General features: G+C 34.8%; 1 protein-coding gene across 3 annotated transcripts in view; it reads right to left on the bottom strand.

The window, feature by feature from the left end:
- Nucleotides 1-663: 663 nt before the first annotated feature.
- Pdk1 (Phosphoinositide-dependent kinase 1) overlaps nt 664-15,770 on the bottom strand; it is a 153,709-nt gene continuing 138,602 nt past the window's right edge. For all 3 annotated transcript variants that reach the window (XM_014348766.2, XM_023389869.2, XM_089593842.1), the window contains 2 exons: nt 1,073-2,557; nt 664-969 (listed from right to left, as the gene is read on the bottom strand). In XM_014348766.2, the coding sequence (XP_014204252.2) occupies nt 859-969; nt 1,073-2,557 (1,596 nt within the window). In that variant the 3' untranslated portion in view covers nt 664-858. The remainder of the gene's footprint in view (nt 970-1,072; nt 2,558-15,770) is intronic.

The raw sequence follows: 15,770 nt of genomic DNA, 5'->3' as shown, positions 1-15,770 counted from the left end.
TAGAGTTTTAAAAGTCTTTCTCTAGACACAACTTCGGAAAAGGCTCTTTCCGCTCGTGCGTGTAGGTATGAGTATAAATGTTTGGTAAAAGTGACTTATACAGACATTACGTGTATCTGACATCTATATTAATAGCATGGTGGAGTTATGCGGATGTTAGCGCGACTTATTTTTGTCCTTATAATTACCCCCTCATCAATATTATTATTTGCACAAGTCACCTTTGGTCAACACATAGGCGTTCATGGATATTCCGTATACCGACTATGCTTTGATCAACAATATTGTAGGTATCTGTCAACAAGCGATCATAAATTTATTTCATTAAAAAGAAGATACTTTAAGTCAAAATTTTGACTCTGGTATATAGAAAATGAGAGAGTAACAACTAAGCAAAAAATGTTAAAATTAATAAAAAACTTATTTTTTCAAACTTCAGGAATTTTGTACTCCAAAACTTAGGAGTTTAGGTAAATATATGTTAGTGCGTTTTTTTGTTTTAAAATGTGCCAAAGAATGTTATAAAACCTTTATTTAACAACAAAAGCTCGAATTTTTGAATTTTTTGACGAAATTTGTTTTGAACAATTGAATGGCAACTAATTACGAAACACAATATTGTTAACTGTAATTAGGAAGTAAAATTTACAGAATAAAACAAGGTTTAAACATGGATCTCAACACACAGGAGAAAAAATGTATTACCTATTATGGGGTAAAAACTATAAAAATCTGTGCACACATGAAGTAGTAATATACATAAGCGTAAGAAAAAGTTTTCTACCCATTTTGCACTTTTTTACGATACAACATTAATAAAGTAGTGTAACATTTTTTTGAGATCTGATATTGACCAGCTTAAGACGAGGGTTCCTCGATGCCGTAGTAGTAGACTCTCATTTCCTCAATAGCTTGGCACCAGCCGAGAGCGAAACCTTCCGGATCTTCAAGATAGTATGTGCGATTTGGCTATAACACACAATGAATACGTGATCACGAGCCATCCTATGATGTCAATCAGGTCACTCTAATATGAGCAGATAAATAGTTTAGCTAAAAAATGCAAACTTACCGTGTGTACAAAGAAGATTTTGAAGTTTTTAGGTTCAACTCTAAGCTCTTTGCTCCAGGGTATTTCCCCTTTCAGCACCATGTTAACAGGGTCTACGTAATAGAGATGAGGTCCTGTGGTCAAGAGGAGCATACGTCTGCGGGAAAAGAGGCCCTTGCGCTTGTTAACAAATCCTTGTTTGATTATAAGATTACCAGTGACGAAGCTATCCCATTGGTTGTCAGCCTTTTGTACCTTAAGTCGTTGTCGTAACTCATCACTGTTAAGATCGGCCAGATCATACTTATTCTTTGGCTTATTGGCACGCATACAAGGTCGGAAATCAAGGCGTTCCTCCTGACTTAAATGTGGATGTTGCTCACATTCACTTTGGGCCTGGTGTTTCAGGGATTGTTGTCGATGATGGTATGAATCCTTGACATCATTGCTGCTCAATCCACCGATGCCTAAGCCTAGTAAACGTGTCAGTTGCTTGTCATCGAGGCCAGGCTCAAGATAATTAGGCACACGGTAGTGTGACCGCATCTCCTCATTTTCACTGGTACCAGGAAGGTAAGGATAGATAGGTGGTGGTCTCTGCTCATGGAGGGTTTCAAAATCAACGCATTTGAAAAATAAATGTGCCCGGATACTTGGATAACTAGAATCCTGGACATCATTGGCACCAAGTCGCTCCAAAGGTTCGAGCACGAGGAGCCGAGAAACTAGGTCGCGTGCTAGCTCACAAAAGCCGTCGGGTATCTCATAGTGCAGTGCCAGGATTTCCTGAAAAATAAGATACTCGCTACAGCCACGAAAGGGTGGAAGGCCGGCTACCATTTGATAGATAATACAGCCAAGCGCCCAAAGATCTGAGGCACGACTCGTAATTTTACTAGTAAGAAGTTCGGGAGAGACATACTGAGCTGTGCCGACAAAGGAGTTGCGTCGACACCAAGAATTGATCTTAATGTCGTTATCATCGTTAACATTTTCATTGATGCAATTCTCTGTAGCTGCATCATCTTCCTTATTATTCCTTTCACCAAGCTGTTGTTTATACCAAAGTGGTGACTCTTCAGGCTGTTCATTACGAAGAATTTTAGCGCTACCAAAATCAGTAATGAGAACGTGCATTTTTTCATCGAGAAGGATATTTTCAGGCTTGAGATCGCGGTGGATGATACCAAGGCTATGGAGGTACTCGAGACCCCGGAGAATCTCAGCTGCATAGAACTTGGTGCATTCGATGTCAAAACTACCGACTTTTTTAATGTGGGGCAAGAGCTCACCATTTTTGGCATATGAAAGCACGAAGTAGAGCCTTTCAACATCTTGGAAGGTGCAGAACAGCCGGACGAACGAGTGCTTTGCACCTAGTAGCATGTTTAAAACTTCTTTCTCGCGCTTTACATACTCCGTTTTTTTCTCTTTTATTATGTGGTGCTTGTCGCATACTTTAATAGCGTATTCCCGACTTGTATGAATGTCCTTCGCAAGGTAAACCTGCAGAATGAAAAGTGAAAAAATTATTTTTTACGACATATACATGTAGAGTCGTCATTTATTTCAATCTACTTTTAGTTATGTAAGTTAGACCATTAAATTTTAATATATTACATTAAAATTAGGTAAAGGAAGGTCAATGCCGTAAATCAATGTATATATACATACGAGTATAAATAAACGTACATTAGTATTGATTAATTTAACAACTATTTTTTAAAATTTGTAGTGATTGAACATCAATAGGCTTATTGATTAGGAAATCTTTCAAAAATACGTGGAGAAAGATATTGATAACTTGAAATGGCAGCTTTAAGGACTTTTTTTATTTTTAACGTGACGTATTTTTTGTTTCGTTACACTCACTCTCTCACTCCCTCTCTTTCTTTCTCTTTTTTATTCGATGTTTATTATATAGACTAAGAGCTGAGGTTGAGTGGGTAGGTTAATTGTGAAATCGCCACCAATTTGTTAAATATTGAGAAAACTCATAATTCATGGAGATCTGACGTATTTTTGCGATATCTATTATTAATAACGAGTTGAGTTGTTTTGAAAAAAGTCCTAGGGTCTTAAACAGCGAAATAGCCGCCACCTAGTCCAGTAGATAGAAAATAAAAGGTTGTCACAGGAAAGTGACATTGTCGGCAAAATTAGACTTACATTACTGGCCGAAAATTGACTGCCAAGCTAGGGCACCTCCCGTACAAACGCTGAAACAGCTGCCACTTTACGAAACGTTTTTTAGAACAAAGTTCTTTATGTCGCGTTACTCGGGGGGCTGGAATTTTAAAACCAACAGATTTTTTTTTTTGAATCATAAATCTCTTCCTCTCAAGTTTCTCCCCTTACCCCGTCCCCCTCACCAACTGTTCTCCATACACTTCCCCTCTCCCCACTGTATGTGTATATCTGCCAACCGTGCCGTGTTACTCTTCTGCACACTTTTACCCACCATTCCCCCTCACACTCCCAAGCAATTAATTTTTAAACAAATTTTAATTTTATTTTCCCACAATAATTTTTTCTTTCACTTTAAAATTAATTCTTTTACAATTCTAAAAAAAAAAAAAAAAAAAAAAAACATTTTCCAATAAAGAGATTTGAACCCTCGACCTCCTGCATGTGAGTCCAGTACTTTACCCACTCTGCTACAAGCGCTGCCGACTACGGAAACTCGGTTTCTTGTACTTATGGTGTGGTTCGTAACTATAACATTCCATTTTTAAATTAATTTACTGATAATACATTCAATTATGTATTTGTTTTATAAATTGTGTATTTTTTTTCTAAATAATACATCTAAAAAAAAAAAAAAATTTAATTAGTATAAATTTGGTTATGTAGATCAAACATAATAAGGCGTGTTATTACGCATTAAATATTTGTATTTTATGCATTTGATGCATAAAATACCGACCGATTTTTATTAAACCTGAGGTTTTTTTTGGCATTACAGTAATGCTACTAATTACTGTTATAAATAAATTATTTTCTAAACAAATAAATTATTAAAATAAAGGAAATACAAAAAAATGAAAAAAAATGTAATTAAATGAAATATGAAAAAAAATAAAACAAGAAATAAAGAAAAAAAAGAAAAAAAAATGTAATAAAATGAAATATGAAAAAAAAACAAGAAATATAAAAAAATAAAACAAGAAATGAAGAAAAAAAAAAAATAAAATAAAATAAAAAAAAAAAACAAACCAGGGGGGATAAATGGGTCATGGGACCCACGGTAAGAACGAAGTTCTTTAAACATGAGATGAGTATGGACACAATTTCTTAGGTAACAAGGGGGTCGCCAGACCCACAGGAAGAACGAAGCTCTGTAAACGTTAGTACTGCATTCGTGTTGTTTACTAAAACAAAAACTTGAAAAAAAAAAAAAAAAAAAAAAAAAAAAAAAAAAAAAAAAATTTTACTACTCACGATGGTTGAACTTCGTGAGTACTGTATTTATGCAAGACGTTCTCACGAAGTTCAACCGTCGTGAGTAGTAAAATGTTTTTTTTTTTTTTTTTTTTTATTTGTTTTTCAAGTTTTTGTTTTAGTAAACAACACGAATGCAGTACTAACGTTTACAGAGCTTCGTTCTTCCTGTGGGTCTGGCGACCCCCTTGTTACCTAAGAAATTGTGTCCATACTCATCTCATGTTTAAAGAACTTCGTTCTTACCGTGGGTCTCATGACCCATTTATCCCCCCTGGTTTGTTTTTCACAATCATATATGCTCGAAAACAAAGTGGCGGCAATTTTCGGCAGATATAAGAGTGCTATTTTATTAATACACAACGCTTATCACACCCACTGAATCACACAAAAAAGATAATTTACCCTCCTTGTGTATGCCAAAAATTTCCACCATTTAGTTTTCGAGCATATATTATTGTAAACAAACATTTGGTAAAGTGGCGGCTGTTTCAGCGTTTGTACGGGGGATGCCCTAGCTTGGCGGTCAATTTTCGGCTAATACTGTAAGTCTTATTTTGCAGCCAAGGTCACATTCTTTTGACAACTTTTTATCCTCTATGCATTGGGCCAGGTGGCGGCTATTTTGCCGTTTGAAACCCTGGGACTTTTTTCAAAACAACCTAACTCGTTATCAATAATAGATATCTCAAAAATACTTTGGATCTTCACGTATTATGAATTTTCTCAATATTTGACAAATTGGCGGCGATTTCGCAATTTACCCACCCACTCGACCCCAGCTCTTAGTCTAATAGTTTCATTTCCCACAACCATCCTCAGCATTGACTTCGCGCAAGCGTGTTAAAAAATATGTTAAGCCTTAATATTTGTATCATATAAACTTTATAACGGTTACGGAAGTATGTGTTTTTACGAAACTACGGTGCATAAATATCACGTAAATATTCATTGTGTGTAATATGAGAAATTTTCTGACTCCAAATACTCACGTAAGAAGTGAAACAACAGGTAAAACAACTAGGAGATGTTAAGGGAACTGACTACTGTTAACTCGTCTTCACAGATTTAGCCAACCTGGGAAAGTAAGAAAATGTTCCAACTAGATTTAGGAATAATCAGAAGGTGAAATAGGAGATAAAATAAAATTGTTATTTAATCAAACAAATACTTTATAATTCGGCACGTTTTCAAATTACAAAAAATAATTATAATGCAAAAGAAATTAAGTAAAAATAAAAAGAAAAGAATGATTTAAAAAATGAGAAACAAACCCGAAAATTTACTAATTTTTTAAACCATCATGTATTTGATCTATTTGTACATTGTGCTTTGACTATTTATAAAGATTAATTAATGTTTATAGATAAATAGTAGGCAACACATAAATATAATAACGCATGTATACCAAATTCTGGGATATGCGCAATAAATAGACTGCCAACTAAGATTCAATTCCATGTCCATTTTTTATGTAGAAATATGACCGATAGTCACATAGCCCTTTTTGGTTTACGGCATAAAAAATAAAGTTTTTTATAAAATAAATCAAGAAAATAAAAGGATAACTAGTTAATTATACTACAAGAAAATAGAAAATAATGCTTCTTTTAACTTATACAAACTTTCTTACTCATAAAAATAATTAAAATTTCATAGCAAATAGATTGTTAAAATAAATTTTTTTTTTTTTAGTTTTGACAATTAAAAAAAGTATTTTTAAGCCCGTCTATCTAATGTCACAGCTTCACGATTCTCTATGTAATATTCAGAAGGTAGAACTACGTCCTCTCGATTGGATAGAATGCCTTTAGAATCAATGTCAAATAATTCAGATTTAACTAAACACTCATGTTTTCTTGAAGTTTAAAAACTTTATGAAAAGATAATAGATGAGACTCGTGTTATCGACTTTTAATGAACAGTTTTTAACATCTTTTGATGGTATTGGAGTGTGCCATTTTTTATTTTCATACCAGCAGACAATGTTGCAATATTGCCTCGATACTGGAGGCATAATTGCCTGATCATGGTGTGTGATTGGTGGATTCAGCGCTACGTATGCGATGGTTGCGTGTGAATGCAGATTCAATACAACGCTTGGTAACACGCTTGAAAAAGTAGACTGAGGCTCTTTACTTGAGATAAGCCATTTAGCAAGTGTTTACATAACAGCGTTGTGTTATAATGGATCTAAAAGACGCTTGAAAATCACAAGGTTGTAACTCACGAGCTTTAAAATTCTTCACTCCTGGGCGGGAACGTGGTTCTATAGTTGGACTACTTATAACCTTAAAAAAACTACTCTCGTTGTTTTTTAACATCTTAGGGTTTACCTTGTTGGAGGTACGCGCGATGCGGATCGACTGGGTGGAAGCTTCGAGCACGACCGGGTCTGTACTGCCCAAATACCTTCGGCAACACTCCCTCGTAATATTATTCACACAGGTTTCATCCGTTGAGACATCGCCGAGACTAGGATCGCTGCGGCTTTCGTGGTCGCATCTCACGACAACCTCAATACAACACGAAGGGGGGGACAGGGCACACTGAAATGATCACTCGCGAGGAATGTTTATAATAAAAGAAATATATATTAAAAACTATTAACTGATACATGTGTGTGCGCGCGTATGTGTACTGATCAAGTACCATGTTTGAGGAGATCGCAGCGCAAAATCGCGACCCAGGCAGATCTCCGCAGGCTAATCGAGGGCCACTGTCCTTTACAAACAAAGTCACCTGGGAGCAGGTACTTACATGTGACGCTGGTGCGAACTCTCGAGATCACATAGGAGTCGTAAAGCATACACGCTGAGGTCAGTAGGCGTCCCTACTAGCAGCGATAGAAAGCCGTGGTCGTCGGCGTTGACCTAGGCTCGACCTCCTGGCTGTTGGCTTCTCCACCTCTGACAGAGTTTACGCGCTCTCGGATCAACGTTCGGGTGACGAGGCTATCAAGCTTTTGGAGTACTGGCTGTCACCGCTAATCACAATTATCGGATCGCCGCACACCACGCCAAAAAAAAAAAAAAAAAAAAAAAAAAACGAAGCAACAACAACGAAGATACTTCACGCCCGCTCGCAGACTCAAGCTAATCTACCTCGCATTTTCCTGGCTTACCCTCTTGTCCTTCCTGTCCCTACTTATCTATGCCATTTACCTCTTTCTTCTCTTTTCCCCAACTCACCAAGCCTACCTGAGGTGACCCAATGATGCCTCACCGTTACAACCCATACGGATTTACCCTAAAGATCAGACTTAGAGAATTGAAAAGCAACGTCTTACGTACCTCTCTGCATGATGAACAACAACAAAGTAAACATAATTGAGCACATAAGAACACTAGGGTAAATTCAAATAGAGTAAAAAAACCTTTGCTCATTGAGAAGCAGAGCAATCTATAAACTTTAATGTTTATGCGTCTATAACTATAAGTACAAAAAAAGGTAGTACAGCAAACAAACGAAATTTTCCGCAATTTTTGTTATTCTCATGCTTCTAGTCTGCATTATATGACCAATAATGCGTACAAGGATTTCTACATATATTGTAGCTAACATCAATGCACTTAGAAACCGCGAATCACTTGTAACATAAGTAGTATATTAAAGTGTATATATCAGACATTCCACATCAACCGGGACACCTGAATGGCCAAAATTCAACGCAATCTTGAAAATTCGTTTTTGACTTAAATTTTTCGTATTATCATAGGCTTTCGAAAGTTATCTGGTCTTTTAAGAAATTCAAAATGGCGGCGAAATTCCAAAAAATTAACGGATTGTATTTTAAAACTATTCTATCGTATACTACTTATGATTCCGGGCAAGAAATAATTCCTGCGAATTTTTGTTTATATCTGCCGTTTTTGAGAAAGAAAATTGTGAATATTCAAAAATATGACCAACTTGATGAAAACGCATGTTTTGGTCCTATACAGAAAGAGATAGCCTAAATGGAGAAGTTTGCAAAATACGTTGGTGTTGAAGGTCACCGACTACGAATACGAGGTTAGGTGTGCATAAATTTAAAATGGTGGATCCTAAATGGGGTTGAAAAGAATAGGAAACTCCTAATATTTAAATTAGGTTATCAGTAAACAACCATTTTTTTACTCAATGGACGAATGTGATAAATTTCAGCATCATGTAATAGATTTTGACGTATTTCTATATTGTAGTTCATGTATAGGTACCATAACATCCACACTGTGTATGTGCTATTAGGATTTTAAGTAGAATATACAGGGAATCGACAAAGATTTCACTTGTATTATTTTATGTTAGATTTTTCAACGAGGTTTACATATAAGTAGTGTCAAATCTATGATTTCAGTTACGAATATACCCTTGCCCGTATTATATACCCATAGCTGGGATAAACTTACGATAAACATTAAGCCCTCAATGTTATTCCATTAGAAAATATTGTAAGCTCTTCTAAATGACCTGACCTTTGTATCTGATCGTGATATTTAACCTACCTTTACGGTCAGAAGTATTTTTTTGTTCAAGAGTCCAACCTCTGTATCATACCTGGTACAGAGGTTAGATTTATCAACGAAAAAAAATATCGAATCGTAAAGGTCGGTTGAATTTTAGGGTCAGATAAAAAGGTCAGGTCATTTAACATCCCAGGCTATAGGGCAATCATATCTTAGCAAGATAAGACGTTTAAGACGATCTAATTAAATCCATTAAGATATGTTTAACAACCTAGCTAAGTCTCCTTTAGTAGGGCGCTCCCATATAAGAGCGTGCGGACGCGTGCGTCCCGTGAATTTTAAAAGTACCGGAGGTCTAATAGATTATAAGATATGGATCTGATAAGTCTGGTAAGTCTGTTGTAATACCAGGCATTTTACGAAAAAGTATCAAGAGAACATTTCTACTCAAAATGGATTACCGGAACCAGAAGTTTTTTTTTACACAAGTTACTCTTTTTAATATTTAATAAAATAATTTTTTTTCAAACAACCACATACCTAAACTGACACCATACTAGTGGGGATAATCGTGTAATTCAAAATCTCACGCTGACCGATAAAATTGAAACTGCACATATGATGCATGCAATATCTATTGTACAAAAATAGTCATACACTGAAAAATACAAAAATTAATTTAATTAGAGAATATGTCAGCAAAAATATGTTTCGTTCATAATTGGGATAGTAATGAATTTTGAGAAATAAACTTAAACTAATTTATTGATGGGTAGATTGAAATTTGAAGTAACTTAAGAGCAAAACACAGTAATATGTTATTTTATATATTCACAAGACAATACCTTCTGTTCCAGCTTTGTAAAAATCAAGAAGAAAATTTTTTCGTGCCGTTTTTAAGAGCTGCTTGTCAAGTTGATAATATTTTTTCTATTTTTATTTCTGTCGTACTCATATTATGTAATATATTGTTATCAGTATGTCTACATTTCAGAAAAAGATGTATACTGATATGTGTGTTAATCCTTATAATAACCCAGGTCACGTAGGCAAAGAGCTAAGATGTATTTCTAAAAGTATGCAAGCAGCATTCCCAAGTATTCCTCCCACAGCTAGAGTATGTAAAAATTGTAGACAGTTGCTCTCGGTAAGACAACATTTAGTGAATGAGACTGATGAGCTTGTTAGTTCAGCTGATCCAGTACCCTATTCTTCGTGTTTAACATCGGAAGATTCAGATGATGAGATGCTTTCACTAAAAAAAAAAAAAAAAAAATACGTATATCAAGAGAGGCTGCTCTAGAAAATGTGTTACAAAATTTTAAAGACAAGTTTTCAAGTTTATCTACAAACGATCCTCTGCGAATAACAATTTTGACTATAGCACCAAGTTGCTGGAGTATACGTGTCACTGCGGAAGAGTTTGTACCCCTCGGAGAAGTGTTGTTAAAGCACAAGAGCTGAGAAAACTTAATGGTGTGCTAGCATTTCCTCAGACGAAAGCTGGAAAATCCTTACCTGATAATACTGTAAAAAGAGTTGTAGAGTCTTATGAAAATGATTTGAACAGTCGAATAATGCCCAATAAAAAAGACTATGTTTTTGTAACAATTAATGATGATGAGATTAAAATGCAGAGAAGATTATTGTGATATGATATAAAGGTCTTTCATAGTCAATTCAAAGAACAAAACCCTACATTTCTTATTGGCTTAAGTAAATTTGCGGATCTCCGACCAAAATGGTGTGTATTGGCTGGTGCCAGCGGTACACATCGTGTATGTGTTTGTGTACTACACTAAAACTCTAAGTCAATGATCGACGCTTCAAATTTACCTAAATTAACTCTGAATCATGAGAATAAAATAACATTTTTTACAGACTCGTTCAAGATTGTTATGTGTGACAATCCATCGGCATGTTGTTATTTGGGCGATTGTAAGAACTGCCCAGGTATTCAAAAGTTTTCGGATTTTTTTTATAATATTTTGAGGGAAAATGGCATCTTGGAGGGTATTTTTTCAACTTGGCAAACAACTGACCGTTGTACTCGTAAGAAAGAATATCTTCCAGTCGATGATTTCGTTGATGATTTATCTACAAGACTAAAAATCATTTCATTTCTAAACCGCAGTCTCAATTTATATCAGACTTAAAAAATAATTTGAAAGAGGAGGAAGTCTTAGTACACACGGACTTTTCAGAAAATTATGCATATGTTGCCCAAGATGCGGCACAGGGATTTCATTACAATAATGCACAATGCACTGTTCATCACGCTGTTGTATATTTAAAAAAAAAGGAGCGGTACAGCATAAAAGTTTTATTTTATTGTCTGACTGCTTAACACATGACACTACTGCAGTATACATAATGCAGCAACTGGTAATTCCAGAAATTAAAGAATTTTTCCCACAAGTCAATAAAATTTTATATGTCAGCGACGGGGCTAAGCAGCACTACAAAAATAAGTAACAAATAAGCAACCTTATCAGCCATGAGGAGGATTTTGGTGTAATAGCTGAATGGCATTGTTAAGCTACTGCACACGGTAAGGGCGCGTGTGACGGCGTAGGAGCTGTCTCTAAACGAGAACTGTCCCGTGCTAGTCTTCAAGCTGATTGGGCTAAAGCAATGTTGACACCAAAAAGCCTACTCGATTGGGCAACAGAAAAGTTACAGAACATACAGTTTTTTTACTACAGCCCACAGCATCAGGAAAAGACGCTAAAACATCTGACTAGAAGATTTTCTAAAGCTCTTGCTGTATCAGGAATATCTACAGCTCATGCATTTATTGTGATTCCTAATAAAAAATTAAAAATTATGAGATTTTCAACAGCTCAGGATCCAATACAGATTTTGCAATATTAGAAGTCGTTAAAACAATATAATATTTTAAATAAGATTTTGGATAAGAAAACTCTTTATAGTAGAAAAACTGCTATTTGAGTTTAAGTCACAGAAACTTTGAGTTACATTGTTATTGTTGTATTAAATAATGTTAAAATTTATTAAGCATAGAATAATAAACATGACTGTTAACTGATAACCTAAGTTAATTATTAAGAGTTTCCTGTCCTTTCCAACGCCATTTAGGATCCACCATTTTAAATTTATGTACACCTGACCTTGGATTCGTAGTTGGCGATCTTAAACACCAACGTATTTTGCAAACTCCTCCAGTTAGGCTATCTCTTTCTGTATAGGACCAAAGCATGCGTTTTTATTAAGCTGATCGTATTTGTAATCATTCATAATTTTTTTTTTCGAAAACAGCGAAATTAAATAGAAATTCGCAAGAGACAATTCTTGCTAAGAATTGTAATTAGTATATGATAGTATTTTTTAAAATAAAATCCTCTAATTTATCGGAATCAGGCCGCCATACTGGGTCCACCATTTTTAATTTTTTAAAAGACCAGATAACTTTTGACAGCCTATGATAATACGACCAATTCAAGCCCAAAACGAATTTACAAGGTTGCGTTGAATTTTGGCCATTCAGGTGTCCCGGTTGACGTGGAATGTCCGATATATACATAAATGTATATATATATATATATATATATATATATATATATATTCTATGCACGAGCGTGCTCGAATAAATAATAATATTAAAATGTTTACTATTTTAATATCTGAAAGTAATAACTTGGGTGGTAACGCTATCAAGTATTTATTAATTCAAATGCCTTTCAAAGTCTCAGCCTATTCATTATTTTAATATCTGATTCTTAAAGACCCATTAAAACTAGGTGTACACTTATTTTCTCAGTTTCTATTTTACTAGTTTAATAACATACGGGTTGGGTCCCGAGACCAACACCTAGATTCTTTGTTTTTAGTTTATTCAACGACTTACGTGACGTAAATTGAGTACCGTAATCTTAAAGGATACGCAACGACCTGCTGTCCTTTAGTATAAAATTGTAAAAAAAATGATATGACAGTCTTTTACGTTAACATTAGTTAGGTTTCTTAATTTTGAAACATAAAAATGTTTGAATATAAGTTTCAAAGTCTTATAAGAGCCCATGATTAAATGCAAAGTGTAAGTTTCAGCAACATGAGACAGTATATAAATTTGAGGTTAAGCATATTACAAAAAATTTTGTACATTTTTTAATAAATCTATTAATCGATTCCTAAACGTCTCACTAAATCCATGGGCAAAGAAATTAATAATATAGTAAATTCAATGGAAGTTTTATTAACAAGATAATTAAGGCATTTTCTTTTTATATGCAAAATTTTCAGATTATAGTTTGCTAAATGCTAATTGCCATCGTTGTACTGGAGCATTATTAAAAAGACAAGTTTTCAAAAATATTTATGCCACGCAATCCATACGAATGAGAATTTTAGTTCCACACAGATATGTGTGTAATTTGTGTAACAACTGATCTAATGTCAATAACTATTTTTCTGTCGCATGGTAATTTACTTCGCTAGCACGTTAAGTACGACTAATGTAAGTTACAACTTTTTCTTCATTTTATTTCTAACAAACTGTTTAGAGGAACAGTGTGATAAGAATAGTTTTTGATGAATTTAGCATAGAGATTAAGAAAACTTAAAAAATATTGTAACATTCAAACGTTTTTTAAAACTGAAATATTTTTTGTGAAAACTATTTTTTCTGTCTATGGTTATAAACCATTAGTGAGTACCATATATTCAAAAAAAACCAGGTGTGGGTCTTAGGACCCCCGGGAGAAGTGAAACTTCCAACTGAAATATTATTAAACTCGGTATAATCAAAACTGAGGAGATTAGAGTACACCTAATTTCAATAGATCTTTAAGAATCCTATATTAAAATAGTGAAAATTATAATATTATTACGTATTTGAGCTTGCGCGTGCATAGAATACATATACCTTAATTTATTACTTATGTTATGATTCGCGCATTTTAAGTATCTCCATGTTTGCTATGAGATATGTGATACATGTACGAATACATGTTATTGTTGGTTATGTAAAGCAAAAAAAAACAAAATTATTCATTATGCTGCGCTGAAAGAAGGTACGTTTGTCTCATTACGCGGGACAAAAATTCCTTTTATTTGAAATTAATATTTGTGCATTTGATGACATAGGTGTGCAATAAATTCTTGTTGGAATTTTTATATTCGACGAATAAAATTTTTTTTTAATTTTGACAATTATAAAAGTAAAATAATCCACTATATCTTATTGAGATTCAGGAAAATAATAGACATATAGCTATTTTCTATTGTAAAGTTTTAATTTTTTATTTCATTCGTTTTCTATGATAACTTATAATTAAATTTTTAAAATCACCCATGCTTAACTAATTTCTACTGATCTCAAAGTTAATAAAAAGAACACAGGTTTTGGTCACGTGACAATTTTTCTTATATTACATTATAGAGAACAGAAAATAAATCAATTTATAGGTAAGATATAAAGGTTGTAGCTTTGCCTTTGAGATATGACTTATTATTTTAAGGATTATAACGATTATTTGTATAAATCCGTGTAACATATTTTTGCACCTAAATAGTTATTTTCTATTCGGAACGTGCAACAGTTTTATAGAGCGCTAACAGTAATGACAGTCGGAGTCACTAAACCAGAGATAATGCATGGAAGTAACTGACAATTTCTCATTAATAATTTAATCATACAAATCTGTCGAGTAAGAAGACGTTTATGCAAGTAATAATTAATTTATCATTGTCTGTGATAACTGTATCCATTCTTCCGAAAACAAACATCACAAAAAATGTATAACCTCAAAGCGTATGGAAGAAAACAATGAATTAGATAATGGAAAATTCATTATTACTTGTGTAAACGTCTTCTAACTCGATAGATTTGTAAGATTGAATTATTATTGAGAAATTGTCACTCACTGCCGTGCATTATCTCCGGTCCAATGGCTCCATTTATTACCAGTTGTAGCTCTCTTTCAAACTGTTGCACGGTCCGAATACGAGGAATTATTTTTGGCCTATCTGGCTTCCTTATCGAAATACGACTGTTTTTTTGAGTTTGAGAAGTTATGTTGTAACAAAAATTTTTAGAGATTTTGTCACCGTCCGTATTAATTTTCTAAACATACCATACTGAATAAAAATTTTTTTTGACTTGTTCTTTTCAAATTACAGTCAAAAAATCAAAAAATTGAGGTTATGTTTGTTCATAGTCTAACCGTTCTCTATTTGTGCACCTCGATCATGTAGATCCCACTTAAGAGATCAGTCTCGCTCGTGCGCTCGTACCGAACGCACGCTTTCTGCGCACGCCCGTTACGCATCGCTTTTACTCAGACTTGAGCTCTCTCCGTTCAGCCCTTCTCAGGGCCCCTTCTCTCTCTCTTTCGTTAACTGCGACTTCTTCGCGCCTCGCGACTATTTTTCCTCACCCGACATCTATCTACATCTATCACCCGCGTACACTCCGCCCCTAGGGGTGGCCCGTATGGCTTGCCCTTCTCAAGGGTATAGTCAAACAAATACTGCAGTGGCTAGTCCACAATCCAAGGTCAATATGACCAACTCTTTTGATGCGCTGTTATCAGAAACAGACTCATCTTCCGAATTGCTCGCGCTCCATAGTGCAAGTGACAGTGTTAGTGCGAGTAATAACAGTGCCCTTCATTTCTCTCCAATGTCCAGCATGACTGACAGCCGGCCAGCAGATCTGCAATCCCTCGAGCCAAATAGACGAGACCTCCGCGTCAACCAAAAAATCAATCAACGGGAACACAGCCCGCTCTCCCGTGTCGATACACTGGCCAAAATCGCAGCCGAACTCGCCGAACTCCGGCAGCGGAACGAGTACCTGGAAAAGATTA

This window comes from Copidosoma floridanum, unplaced genomic scaffold (assembly GCF_036245765.1).
Source record: "Copidosoma floridanum isolate Cflo_tuat_1 unplaced genomic scaffold, Cflo_Japanese_pri ptg000020l, whole genome shotgun sequence".
Classification (NCBI taxonomy): domain Eukaryota; kingdom Metazoa; phylum Arthropoda; class Insecta; order Hymenoptera; family Encyrtidae; genus Copidosoma; species Copidosoma floridanum.
The sequence above is the reverse complement of the archived record's forward strand: the minus strand, read 5'-3'. Positions and strand labels throughout refer to the sequence as shown.